The sequence below is a fragment of the Ursus arctos genome, unplaced genomic scaffold (assembly GCF_023065955.2).
Source record: "Ursus arctos isolate Adak ecotype North America unplaced genomic scaffold, UrsArc2.0 scaffold_6, whole genome shotgun sequence".
In the NCBI taxonomy this organism is placed as follows: domain Eukaryota; kingdom Metazoa; phylum Chordata; class Mammalia; order Carnivora; family Ursidae; genus Ursus; species Ursus arctos.
The window spans coordinates 25708889-25723761 of record NW_026623078.1 but is presented as its reverse complement, the minus strand read 5'-3'; the positions used below and the strand labels follow the sequence as shown (position 1 = coordinate 25723761).

The following is a 14873-nucleotide window of genomic DNA, read 5'->3' as shown; positions in this document are numbered from 1 at the left end:
TGCATTTACATACTAATGTTACTTGCACGGTCTTAATTATTTAATCTTTAATATTTATTGTATTTTTCAATGTGCCAAAGTTAAATCTCTCATGGTAGCTATGCAATAAGTAAACATTTTATCAAGCTTATAATACGGGTCCCTTGCCTGCTTGTTCAAGAGACCATTCACCAGGAATGTCATATTTGAACAATAGAAAACAGTACTCCAGTGAGCTTATGGCTCCTGAAGCAAAATTTAAAAGGAAAAACAGGTTATATTGTGAAAATAGAGTTTCTCTGCCTTCGGCAAAATTATGCCTACATTATTAAATGAAAATATGTGCTATTTTATACATGCCCACAGAAGACCATACAACTTGTTCAAATAATATTCTCCTGATCTATTAATCCCCTTTACCAAATTCTCCCATGTATATAACCTAAATCCTTAACATTGTAATTCATGTTCTCATTCCCTCTCATTTGTCACTGAAGATGAAACTTTAATAAAATTCTCTTCTCTCTACCTTCATAATTTAATAATACAGAATCAACTTTTACCATCCCCACAGCTACCCTCAAGGTCAAGTCATCATCATCTTTCAACCTGTGTCACTGAATTAGCTTCCTAACTGGTCACCTGCTTCTGTCCTTGACCCCAGTGATGCTCTATTCAACACAGCAGTCAGAGGCAGCCTTCAGTGTGTAAACCAGATCACGGCATTCCTCTGCTCCATGGCTTAATTAGAAAGACGAAGTTCTTTCAATGGTCTGGTCTCCTCTCTGTTCTTATCCCCTGCTCTTTCACCTCACCCATGCTGCTAAGCCTCCATGCTATCCTGAGGGCATGCCACACCTGTTCCCACCTCAGAGGCTGGAACACCCTCTTCCAAATACCCCTCCACCCTTTCGGGTCTTTGCTCTCCTTTTTGGTAAGGCTTTCCTAGGCTGTTAAATATTTGCAACCTCTCACCGGCCCTTGCATTGCTATCCTTTGTTCTCTTCTATTTCCTCTTGTACATTCATATCATTGTTTTCTAAGTTTATGACCAAATTAAGCTATTTATGCTGCTTATTCTTTATCTCTCCCAACTTAAATATCAGCTCCAAGAGGGATATGTTTGCTTAGTATTCTGCTATATCCAACACCTAGATTAGCGCTTGGCCATAAGTAGGCATTTAAGAAATTTTTGATGAATGAATGCTTATCATTCTCAAATCAGATTAAATGATTATTTGATGATTTAAATGAATATTTACTGGGTTGTCCCTATTTATCATTCTACACATTAGAAATATGAAAATAAGTAAGAACCTTTCCCAGCCTGAAGACGCTCACATCTTCTACCTTATGTAATACATAGGACCCTCACCCTTATGAAAAAAACAAGAAACAGAAAAATAACAAACTGCTAAAGATTTTTGGGGGTGATAGATACATTTTAAATCTATTCATGATAATGTTGAAATGGTAGATAAATGATGATAACTTGCAGCAAAGATATAGAGATTAAAGTCTAGATATTGTTATTTCTCTGAATGCATGCTTCTAAAATATTCCATTTGTTAGGCTTAAGGATGGCAAACTGCAAAATTGAAGGGATACTTTTCAATCCTTCAATTCCATTCATAAAGTAACTTATTTGCAACATTAGTTACAACTATGTTCTGTTGAAATTCTTTCTTTATTCTTCACACCAAGTTTGTTTTTCCTTCTATTTTTATAATCATAAAACCATTTTGCTTACCGACTGTATACACTTAATTGCTATTTGTTCATTCATTTCCTTTAAAAAATATTGCCTTTTTCATTCCAGGCACTCTCTTGGTGCTGGAGATATGACAGCAAACAAGACAGGAAAGGTTTTGCCATCTTGGAAACAGTATAGGATGAATAAATGAATCAAGATAGTTAATATAATTATATTTATACACGTTAAAATTTGACACTCATATGTAATGATTGTCAATTTCCATTGTTAAGCTAGGAAAAATGTAGAATATATGTTTATACCTTCTGAATTATAACTTTTATCCATTACTGCCAAATCAAATAATTACATCTTTCTTGATTGGTTTAGATCTAAATTTTATACAATGTGAGCATAACTTAGGTTTCTTTTCTTTCTTCTTGGCCCTAAATACTTGTATTCATTGCCTGATAAAACATTCTCTACAGGATCAACTGAAATAAGGAAGGAAAACTCAATTCAGTCAGTTTTGCTATATAATGATTATATATTTGCATAAAAGTCTTGGTGGCCATAGAGTTTATCCACTGTAGCCAGAAATATTAGGGCAGTCCTTTTACTAAAAAAAAATTGACATGAGAAAAGCAGCAGAAAGGACAAATATTCTATGATCCCACTTATGTAGAGTACTCTAGGCACCTACATAGAGACAGAAGGTAGAATGGAAGTTACCATGGACTGCAGGAGGAAGAATGGGGAGTTATTGTGTATTGAGTATGGAGTTTCTGTTCCAAAGAATGAAAAAGTTCTGGAAATGAGTGGTGGAAATGGTTGTTCAACATTGTGAAGGTACTTAATACCACTGAATTGTACACTGAATATTGGCTGAATGGTAAACTTTATGGTATGTATATTTTATCACAGTAACAGAAAAAAAAATCTTGACTAGCACAAAATTTTGATGCACACACTCAAGAAAAGTTTTGGAGGCCAGGGGCGCCTGGGTGGCTCAGTCTAAGCATCTACCTTTGGCTTGGGTCGTGATCCCGGCATTCTGGGATCAAGACCCACATCCGGCTCCCCACTTGGCGGGAAGTCTGCTTCTCCCTCTCCCACTCCCCGATTGTGTTCCCTCTCTCACTGTCTCTCTCTCTGTCAAATAAATAAATAAAATCTTTAAAAAAAAAAGAAAAAGAAAAGTTTTGGAGGCCAAACTAATAGATAAAAACAAAAGTTTAGAATTATCTATAGATTTAAATTATGCATATTTTCTATCACTTCGACAGTTGGTTATTATTATTTTACCCTAAATATAATATTTTATTGAATTGTATCTTTTGTATTGAACTGTATATTTTGTATTGAACTGTATATCAAATATATTAATATCAAAGTTATGCCATGTGTTGTTGTTTGATGCAAAAAAAATTCTATGAAACACCTACGAACCATTTAACTACTTACTTGCAACCAGTGGTTCCTCTTCTGATGGCTTGAAGTAAAAAGAAACTTTTTCCAAATCAAATAGTGCAACCAGTGTATCTTCCAGCATGGCTTGTTCATCTGTCTAAAAGGGAAGGAAACAATACATGATATGATAGGATTGTATAGGGCAGAACACATAACATCACATCGCCAGACCTTAAATAGCTTCACTTGTGTTTTATTTACATGCAAACCAAATTATCAACACTTATTTAAGAATTTACTGCATAAAATGAAATTAACAAATCCCTCAAAGTTACAAGTCTCTTTTATAGTTTTAGATTTTTCCTTTTCTAGATTATCTAACCGGTTCTACACAACTTTCCAGTCTATTTTGTAGCTAGATTCAAACCATATTGATTTTTAACATTTGCAAATAAATGTGTATACAGTAAGCATCTACCTGCCTCTAAACTTCTATAATTCTTAAAAATATAACAGCTAAAAGGCAAGAATATCGTTTTATTGAAAAGCTACAGCACGTAGTTGGTATCCTGTTTTACAATAAAAGCAATTTGCACATAGGCAATGATTTTTCTTCCAAAGATCTTGGGGACAAGAATCGTTTTTATCTTACTTGCCTTTATAGGGCCTTAATCTAAAATCCTGTGACTATGCAATCTGATTTGTTTTAGTCACTCCTTTCATTCTAACGGCATATTATTTTACAGCTGAGGCAAGTAAGGCCCAGACGTGGTAACAAGCTCAGTGCATGTCTCGGCAATATTATCTTTCTAGTACTACATTGTGGCCTTCCTATTAGCAGTTTTGTCCATGATGAAAGAATAATTAGTCTTATCATACACAGCTTATCTTTTAAATGTAACATTTGTTTCCTTAAGAATATCAATGATCCTTTTTAAATAATAATTTTAACAAGCTTTATGCACATTCTTTTAAGTAGGCTCCAGCCCCAGCGTGGAGTCCAACACAGGGCTTGGACTCGTGACCCTGACATTCAGACCTCAGCTGAGAGCAAGAGTTGGATGCTTAACTGACTGAGCCCCCAGGAGCCCCACTTTATATACATTTTTGAAAGTTGCGGTAAGCTTATAGCCATACTTTTCGGGCAGCATGAATAGAGGGTGAAGGAGATGGTAAAGAATGTCCACTGTGTGAAAAAGAATCACTAAGGCAACCCCAGATCCCAAAGATCGAAAGCATGGAAACCAAAAAGTTAAGAGAATCATCACCTTTGGACCTTGGTTTAGTATTTAATGCAGTGTATGGTACACAGTAAGTGCTGGATAAATGTTTAGCCAACTTATTTTTTAAAGTGCTTTGAAGTAGCAAGAGCATGCCATGAACCTAGAATTGGAAGGACAGGGCTGAAGAATCAGCATTTTCCCAATTAATAATACATACAAGGAAGAAATGTCCCAGACAGGTGGGCCTCTGATTGCTCTAGTGCAAGCCGTGATGCTTCAGCAGACGTGGCTAAAGTGATACCCAAGTGACTACGGATTGTGCTCAGAGCTCAGGGACACACACACTGCCGGTGCCTGCAGCTCTCAGAGAACCTTCCACATTCCTAAGAGGCTTTTATGTGCTTGTTACCAGAGGCAGAAAAAAATACAGATTTCTTTGATTTTTTTTTTAAAGCAAATTTTGGATTTTTTTTTAATCAATTCTTTAAATGAAGTTAAGGGTTCCAAAAGACTAAGAAAAAAACAGTTTCTTAAGATATAATTTACATACTATAAAATTAACTATTTAAAGTGTATAGTTTAGGGGTTTTTAGTGTACTCACAGAGTTGTTCAATTATTACCATAATCTAATTTTAGAATATTTGCACCACCCTACAAAGAAACTCAATATGATTAGCATTCACTCCCCGTATCGCTTTTCCCAGTCCTTAGGCCCAGGTAACCATTAGTCTACTTACAGTCTCTGAAATTTGCCTATTTCACATATAACATAATAAAGGACCCAGATAATATGCGGTCTTTTGCAACTGGCTTACTTCGCTCAGCATAAAGTTTGCAAGGTCTGTCCATGTGGTAGCATGTGTCAGTATTCCATTCTCCTTTTATGGCTGAATAATATTTTATTGTATGGCTATATCACAACTCATTTATCCAATTAGCAACTCATGGACATTTGGGTTGTTTCTACTTTTAAGCTATTATGAATACTCTTGCAAAGAATATTTGTGTACAAGTTTTTGTGCATAAGTTTTCATTTCTCTTGGATATTACATAGTAGTAGAATTTCTGGGTAATATGGAAATTCTATGTTTAACATTTTGAAGAAGGACCACACTGTTTTCCAAAATGGCTAGACTGACTTCGTTGTCCATCAATAGAAAAATGAATAAGGAAGATGTGATGTACAACACACATATACACACACACACACACACACCCCATGCATGTGCGCACTGGAATACTACTCAGCCATAAAAAAGATGAGATCTTGCCATTTGTGACAACATGGATGGACCTAGAGGGTATAATGCTAGGTGAAATAAGTCACACAGAGTAAGACAAATACCATATGATTTCACTCAGATATGGAATCCAAAGAACAAAACAAATGAATAAACAAAAGATAGAATCTGACCTATAAATACCACAACAAACTGTCGGTTGCCAAAGGGAAGGATGGGCAAAACGGATAAAGGGAAGTGGGAGATGCAGGCTTCCAGGTGTGGAATGAATAAGTCATGGGAATAAAAGGCAGAGCATAAGGAAAAATAAATACATAAAAAGCACAGCATAGGGAATATAGTTAATGATATTGTAATTGTGTTGTATGGTGACAGATGGCAGCTACACTTGTGCTGGGCATAACATAACATATAGAGAAGCTGAATTACCATGTTGTACACCTGAAACTAATGTAACGTTGTGTGTCAGCTATACTCATATTTTAAAAATACACATATGAAATTAAAAGAAAAAGGCTGTTCTATTTTACTTTCCCAGCAGCAATGTGTGAGGGTTACGGTTTCTCCTTACCAACACTTGTGATTGCCTTTTGGATTACAGCCAGCCACCTCACAAGTGTCATGGTACCTCACTGCAGTTTGGAGTTGCATTTCCCCAATGGCTAATGATGTGGTCATCTCTTCATGTGCCTTTTCACCATTTTATATGTTCTTTGGGGAAACACCTATTCAAATCCTTTGTGTGCTTTTTAATTGAATTTTTTTATTGTTTTAGGTTTTAAGAATTCCTTCTAGAGTCTGGATATAAACCACTTATCATTTATATATGGGGCGCCTGGGTGGCACAGCGGTTAAGCGTCTGCCTTCGGCTCAGGGCATGATCCCGGCGTTATGGGATCGAGCCCCACGTCAGGCTCCTCCGCTATGAGTCTGCTTCTTCCTCTCCCACTCCCGCTGCTTGTGTTCCCTCTCTCACTGGCTGTCTCTATCTCTGTCAAATAAATAAATAAATAAATCTTAAAAAAAAAAAAGTACCAGCACTTGATTAAACAATGGCAGTTTTAATAGGAATGAAGCCTCATTCATTCAGTCAACAGACACTTCATGCTCCCCTGTATTAGGAAGTGGCCTTCCTATCTTATGTAATTTCTATGTGATAAGAAATGATTAATTAATATTTTTAAAAATTTTTAAACATTTCCAAAAGTGCCTTATTTCAAAATTTTCATTAGTTAAACCTTTCTTAGTTTTATTAGCAACCAAATAAGAAATTGATCACCCACATGGGGTGCATAGAGTCTTCTTAAAAGAATCTGTTTCAGGGGCGCCTGGGTGGCTCAGTTAAGCATCTGCCATCGGCTCAGGTCATGATCCCAGAGTCCTGGGAGAGAGCCCCACGTCGTCGGCCTCTCCGCTCAGCGGAGAGCCTGCTTATCCTCCCTCTGCCTGCTGCTCCCCTAACTTGTGCTGTCTCTGCCAAATAAATAAATAAAATCTTAAAAAAAAAAAAAGGCTGTTTCTCTGAAGTACACTGAGGTAGACTTCCTTACCTTATCATTTCAGAACCTTTTATGACTGTGCAATACTGCAATGACCTCCCTATCCTCATTATCATTGCAGAAAAGCATTTTGATACATAAAGTCACATACATCTGTTTAAAAACTCAACCGTTACTTGGTAACTTAACGGGTGACACAGTATCTCATGCTTAAAATCATGATTCTATTTAATGAGCACTTTAAATCTATATATAAGAGTGAAAGTATTTGCTTTTAAACATCATGACAACTATCACAACTATAGAAAGGATATGTTAAAAAACCACTTTTATTTATCAAATATTTTGAGATCCTTTCTTCATATGCACTGTGGGAAATGGATGTGTAAATGGAATATTCTTAGATTGAACAGGACCAACCCACATACAAAGAAAGGAAATAAAATGGTTGAACATGGCATTCAAGTTGTCAGATCTTGTCTATCAAGAAAGCTCCCGAACGTCAGCCTCAGTGGGAGCTTGGGTTGCATGGCAGGCTGTTTCTTCTGGACTGGAAATAAGGAGCCACAGCAGAATGACCCTCTTCCCTCTGATGATCTTTCTCAATCAGTGCTTAGGGAGACAGGAATTAGTAACAGATGGAGGCTTTCTCAGCTTTTAGCAGCCAGAGAATAAATACAAATCAGGAAAGCAGGAATACCTTCTATCTACTTACCAAAACCGTATTTACTCATGGCAAAATACATCTTTTCAAGTAGCTGACTGCTGACCCATATGAATAGCCACTTCTTATTTGGGAATATGGTACAATGTATGTTCCAGGGGGAGGCATTGTGATTCCTTACCAGGTTTGGCGACAGGAGTGACTGAAAGTGAAAAAGAACACCTGCGTTTGCGATCTGATCCAGCCACCTTCTGCTGGCTTCCCCCGTGTCCATCTCATTGTCTTTGCTGTTGTCAAACATCTGGTTTAAGGCTGCCATGAGCTGCTCGGAGAAGGCACACACGGTGGCCACAAGACTTTGGCAGAAAACCATGTCTCTTCGGAGCTGTGTCTCACTGTCTGTAACCCAGAAGGACATAAAGACAGTTTTGGAAAATGTCACAGGTAAATAAAACCAATTCATTAAGTGTTTATGGTTGCTCTTATTTCATCCTTTCACCAAACTCAAACCATGTGCAAAATAGGAATTTGAGCTCTACTAATGAGCACAAACGCTTTAGCAAATAGGCTTTATAGAAAACATTAAACACCAAAAAATGTAAAAAAAAAAAAATTAAGTTTTTCTTAATTAGTATTGTGGCTTTATTTTACAAGCATTAAATTGTTTTTTAAAACCCAAGGGGGGAAAATAAGGCTTTAGTTATTGACATTTTTTTTCCTGATGGAACACAGTTTGTGTTTGTTGCATGATATTTCCTAAAGGAAACTCAAAGTCCAAATTTTCAGTTTGTGTTAGCAATGAAACACACTATTAATACTAAATTTTAAAAAATGACCTCATCAATTTAAATATTAAGGTGAAATGCACATGGGGAAAGAGTACTGATGTCTGATTGTAACAAGCAAATTTGGATCTCTTGGATTTATCTATTAAACTTCATGAGTTATAAACACGTCCAGTTTATAAATTCTTATATTTCTTTGAAATAAGGAATGTATTTACAGTTTCCACATACACTGATTTTCACCAGGATTCTTACTCTGCAATTGGCTGGATTTTTGTTTGACCCGCACAGAAGGTATGTTTGCCCTGTGAATGTCCATTCTTGGGCCACAGTTTTTTCCAAGTGGAAAGAAGCCTGCCTCTGAGAACCTAATCACAGACATTCACCTCTTTGTATTTTTGGATATATACAAACTCCATGAACTATACAAACGCCAAGCAGTACATTCTGCACGTTGAAAAATCACTTGTACTGGGTGAACAACAAAAGCAAAAATACTTATATTTTCAAAAGTGTATTGAATATTTCAAGGGCTCAGAATATTCTGAAATGAAGAAGCACTGTCAATATTCGTGCATAACACAGACATAAATGTTGCCATGAGTTCTTGCTTTATTGATCGAAAGGCATAATTTTTAAGTTATTGACCAAGAACAATGAACATATGTTTTTAATAACCATCAAAGGCATGTGAATACATAATGTAATTGCTGTGTGTTACCTAGTTTCACTGAGAGTAAAAGCTACTCTGGAAAATTTTATTAGAAAAAGGATTAAATATTTAAAATATTTAATTTTATAATGAAAATATTCATTTATGGGGCGCCTGGGTGGCACAGCGGTTAAGCGTCTGCCTTCGGCTCAGGGCGTGATCCCGGCGTTATGGGATCGAGCCCCACATCAGGCTCCTCCGCTATGAGCCTGCTTCTTCCTCTCCCACTCCCTCTGCTTGCGTTCCCTCTCTCGCTGGCTGTCTCTATTTCTGTCGAATAAATAAATAAAATCTTTAAAAAAAAAAAAAAAGAAAAAATATTCATTTATTATGTTGATCTATGGGAACTTATTGCTTTACTTGGTCAAAGGGGTTGAATATGGCAATTCCATATGGTTCAACTTACTAATTTAATCAATAACATGTGTTAGACATTTCCCTTAAGTAACTCTATGCCATGTGCCTCGTTCAAATAGATGGAAAAGAGTGTTTTACAGGTAACTGTGAAATAGCCAAAGTAGGAAAAAACTGTCCAACTCTTGATTAAGAAAAAAGCAAAACACCATTTTGTTGTTGTGCACAATTTCTAACAAAGGGAGGACATTCAGTAACTATTTACTGAATTAATAAATGAAAATAATGAACCAGTAGAGCAACTAACAAACAAATCAAGTGAAATGAAAATGCATGAGCTCATTCTCTGACTTAGTGAAATGCTGGAATTTAGTTTGACCTAAAAGGGTGATTCACATAGCTTGTTAACCTAGTGTGTAGCTGCTGTGCTGAGATTCTAAGGCAGAAACTAAATAAAATTACCCTGTATCTTTCTTGTACAGCCTTGCTTTGCTTTCTGTTGTTCTATAGAAAAGCAGAAAATCTAGGGAAATTAAAAAAAAATACTTCAGTCGTTTTGGCAGAAATACTCCCACCTATAACCTGAGAATAATTTCATAATCAAAACTGAATTAGAAAGAAATGCCTTCTATCAAGAATAGAAAGCTAAGGTCCAGAGAAGGAAGGATCCAATTCCACTGAAAACTTTAGAAAAGATGGAGAGGGTTAGGAACTCTGCCACTAGTAGAAATAATTATCTTCAAATTGCTTTTGAGAAGAAATGCCCAAATTTCTTCCCTTATTTTAACCTTAGAAAGAACAGTTAAATGTTTATTCTACATTCCATTACTATATTCTATACGCATTTTGAGCCAAATAAAATTTTCATTCAACCACATTATCAAATTAGAACTGATCACACAAAGTTGTATTTCTACATTACTTCAAAATTTCACACTGAATACACCACAGGAATTAAACATGGCACTAATTACGGGGAGTCTGAAGGCATCCAAGCCGAGGCCTCAGTCATGTCTACACTCACGGTAGAGTAACAGAATTTGATATGCAAGATGCCCTGGACCACACTTCCATTTAAATTTCAAACCAACATATTTTCAAATGAAAAACACTTTAGAACTCCTTATTACTTTATGAGGGGATTCTCAGTTGCAGTTTCCTATCTCCCACAGAGTAAATGACTTGCTTGCATAGACTTCAATATGCCCATCATATGAGATTTTCAAGTAACTTTGTACACATGATCACCTCCCAGTGAGTAATAAAGGTAAAAAACTCAGAGTGGCAGAAAAGGGTCTTTACAATCTATCCTCAACTTATGCTGACGGTTTATAAGTGCATTACTTCCCTTCATTCATCCCCTATACCAGCAACAATCTTTTCAGGGTCGTTATGAGAAATAATAAAACAATGTATCTGAAAGTAGCCAGAACTCTGGCTGTACAGACCTCTCCTCTTTGAGCCACACACCGCTGCTCAGGTTCCTCAAATGCCAAATGCCCTTACAAATCCTCTTACAGCTCACACCTTTGTCCATGGGCCTTCTGGCTGTGGGCACTTTCCCGCCCTCTCCACCAGCAAACTTTAAATCATCCGTAAGAGTCAATTCCTTAAACTACTGGAACCCACTGAACTACTGAAATATTATTTCCCCTTGTGAAATCTCCTCTTCCCTTCAGTAGGTTCCCTAATGCGCTTCTCTGATCTGCCACCACAGGCCTTAGGGCACCCCTCTTCTAGAAGGCTGATTACTCAGCATTGTGAGAGTTTGTTTGCAAGTTCAGTTCCCCAAGAGACCATCAGCACATCAAGGACAGAGGAAGTGGCATATAACGTGAATGGTGCTCATGGACCTAGAGACATATAATCTGCTTTCACCTACCTATTCTACTCATTTTAAACCATATAATCCCAGGTATCAGATTCCTATATCCATTATGGGGTATTTCTACCTAGACCTGCAATAAAGATAAATGAGATAAAGACTAAGCACTTAGTGAAATTGCACAGTATTGTCATTGTGATTCTTCTTTTCTCCAGCATCTAGCAGGGTGTCTGGCACTGAGTGGGGCTCAGTTCTATTGTTGAAAGGGGAAGGAACTATATGATGAATAAAGACACCAAACTAAGCGAACTCCCAAGAAAAACGGACAAGTCTTTCCTTTTAATTGTGCAGCTGTTCGAAATTCATGAGTGTCCATCCTTCCCCCAAACTATTCTCATTTCTCATTTTTATCAATAAGAACTACGGCAGGATCAACAACAGCTGCTTCCAGCTCCTAGCAAAAGAAGAAAGGCAGGGAAAGCTGTTTTTTGGTGACGGTTTGTTTACTGTTTATTGTTTTTGCAGAGTAAGAATTCTCTTGTAGTAGGAATACGCTCAAAAGAAATGGATGTTTTACTTATCAAAGGCTTGCATTTCATTCCAGTATTTAAGCACCTACTTAAACTCACCTTCTACAAACATGTTTTAAAATAGTAACACTTCATTTACTCTCCACAGTTTAAAAAGCTCAAATTTCAGAGCTGGTCTAAAAAGAATGAAATGGTTTCTAGACCCACAAGTAAACCCAGTCATTATTCTGAGACTGTAGGGAAAAGAAAATAATAATAATAATAATAAAATAACAATAAAGAAATAAAAGAGAGATTAGAGAGAGAGAAGGCTAGGAATAAAGGTGAGTTAAAAATATTATTTGGCAGACACAATCCAGCCTTTTCAAGTGGAGAGCATAATTCTGCAGCCAACAATATGGAGTAATTTGGCTACATTCTGCTGCCATCCTATATATAAGAGGGAAAAAAAGACTGAGTAAATGAAGTAGGAAAAAGGAGACTTATGACAGGAATAGAAAAATAAAATTGAAATCAGAATAAGGATCTATAAGAATAGCCATTTGAATATTAATGACTAAAGCAATGCATTCCAAGACCACTTCTGGAATCAGCATAACTAAGTTTGAATTTCATCTGCCACCTACTACTTATGCATTTACTCAATCAAGCATCTAATCTTCCAGATGCTCAAAAATACATGTTGAATGAGTACCATTTCTAGTTATTATTATTAATCGGCTTGCATGTTAATTTCTTCACTTTTAAACCTGTGGAAAGATAAAAATATTCTCATAGAGTGATTGTGAGGACCCAAGGAAATCCATAAATATGAGGTCTATCAACTGCGCGGTTATTAGTAAAACTAAAAAAAAAGTAAGATATTTTTGTTATTATTATTACTCAGTCAAAAAGCAAGACAACTACTTGTTTAACTAAAGCAAAAACCAGATGACAAACAAAAAAAGCCCTCTGGTTAACTTGACTCATTCATTCACTTATAATTTAAATTTTCCAGGTGTGGTAGATTGTAAAAGACTCCTTCTTCCAAAGTACGGGTCTGCTTTTCCACCCCTTGAATCTGAGCCCACCTATGTCCTTGTTCATAAACAAAAGTTAGACATAGTTTCACAATCAATTCCATTTGCACAATTTACTTTACCAAAACCTGCTCCCTTTCTCCTTTTTAATTATATTCTGTATAAATATATACGTTTCCATGTTTGTACCAATAATTAAAGATGAGCATGTTTTTGTGTTTTTATTAAAACTCAGTATTTTTTTTAAATCTTTGCAAGGCTTTAGAGAAAGTAGGGATTGTATTTCCATCTAATTTGTTGAAGGCATTTCCTTGGTATCATAAGACTTCCAAGGTCATGGACCACAATAATTTCAAATAGTAAAAATAATGAAAAATATTACCTGAATATTCAAGAAGAGCCAGGAGTATCCTACACTTTACCTCTGCAGAAAAAGAAAACATTAACAGTTAGTTGTTCAGCCTTTTTCTGCCACTAGCGCCACATTTTAATTGTATAAGTAAAAATTAGCACAATCTTACTATACTAGAAAATAAAAATCCCATTTACTTGACATGCTATTCGTCCTATCTGCCTATATAAATTCTATCCATTGCTCAAGATGCTAAAATTTCTTACAGTTTTGAATTAAATTAGCCTGTGAAACACCATTCAAATCCTGCTGCCTTTGTTAAGTAATCCTTAACTGCTGTAGTTTGCATGGTGTTCTCTAAATTCCTGTAGCTTTCATGGTCTTGATCAATAAGCTCTTAAACAGCATATTTTTTCTTGGTTACCTAAACTTTTAAAGATTATATATGTATTTTATAATCTTTATATATAATTATACATATCGCATTATGCATTGTATATTAGAATTATAGATTGTAATTATACAGATTATATTTATAGATTATATAGTGTGTATATGTGTGTATATATACACACAGTGTATATGTTATACACACTGTATAAATATATATGTAATATACACACTGTATAATCTCTCTCTCTAGACTTCCTTTCCCATCTATATGTCAAGAACTGCCCTAAGGGGCAGAACAATACTAAATATTTCCAAATACTCTTCTTCCCAACCCATCTCCAAACAAGGGCAATCACAAATGTTTGATAAATGATGTGTATTAACTTCATACTCATTGCTTTACTTCTAATTGGTAAATAGTTTACTAGCAGTAACTTAATATAAAAACATATAGAGCTTCTTTTGTGCCCAGGATTATGGGAAATAAAAAGTTTAGGTTGCATCCTATTCTAAACAGGTTCACAAAAGTACCTGATAAGAAATATAGGAGATACTCAAGAAGACATGACATTTTACAAGTGCAAACACAAGAACAAGAGAATTTCAGAGGCAGGAAAGTACCCTGGATGAATAGTCACAAGACCCATCTGCTATAGACATCCCCCTTTATCCACGTGGGACATTCCAAGACCCGCATTGGTTGCCTGAAACCACAGAGAGTACCAAGCCCCATATATTCTATGGTTTTTCCTGTACATATATATGCCAAAGTTTAATTTGCAAATTAGGCACAGTAAGAGATTAACAGTAAGTACTAATAGGATAATTCTAATAATATGCTGTAATAAAAGTTATGTGAATGTGGTCTCTCTCTCTCAAAATATCTTATTGTACTGTACTCATCCTTCTTAAGATGGTGTGAGATGATAAAATGCCTGTGTGATGAGATGAAGTAAGGTGACTGATGTAGGCATCACGACATAGCGTTAGACCACTACTGACCACTACAGGCGATAAGTCATAAAAGAGGATCATCTGCTTCTGGGCTGTGGTTGACTAAGAGTAACCGAAACCAAGGAAAGCAAAACAGTGGATAATGGGGTACCCCTGTACTAGCTTTGTGGTCTTCAGAAAATGGCTAAACCATAGCTGACCTTTGAACGACACAGGTTTGAACTGCATGGGTCCACTCT

General features: G+C 36.1%; 1 protein-coding gene across 4 annotated transcripts in view; it reads right to left on the bottom strand.

Annotated features, from left to right (window-relative positions):
- PREX2 (phosphatidylinositol-3,4,5-trisphosphate dependent Rac exchange factor 2) overlaps positions 1-14873 on the bottom strand; it is a 270321-nt gene that overhangs the window by 75216 nt on the left and 180232 nt on the right. For all 4 annotated transcript variants that reach the window (XR_006409186.3, XM_026495929.4, XM_044382804.3 and 1 more), the window contains 3 exons: positions 13318-13359; positions 7892-8109; positions 3137-3239 (listed from right to left, as the gene is read on the bottom strand). Coding sequence is in view for 3 of the 4 variants with exons in the window: in XM_026495929.4 (XP_026351714.1) it covers positions 3137-3239; positions 7892-8109; positions 13318-13359 (363 nt within the window). In the remaining variant the exon portion in view is untranslated. The remainder of the gene's footprint in view (positions 1-3136; positions 3240-7891; positions 8110-13317; positions 13360-14873) is intronic.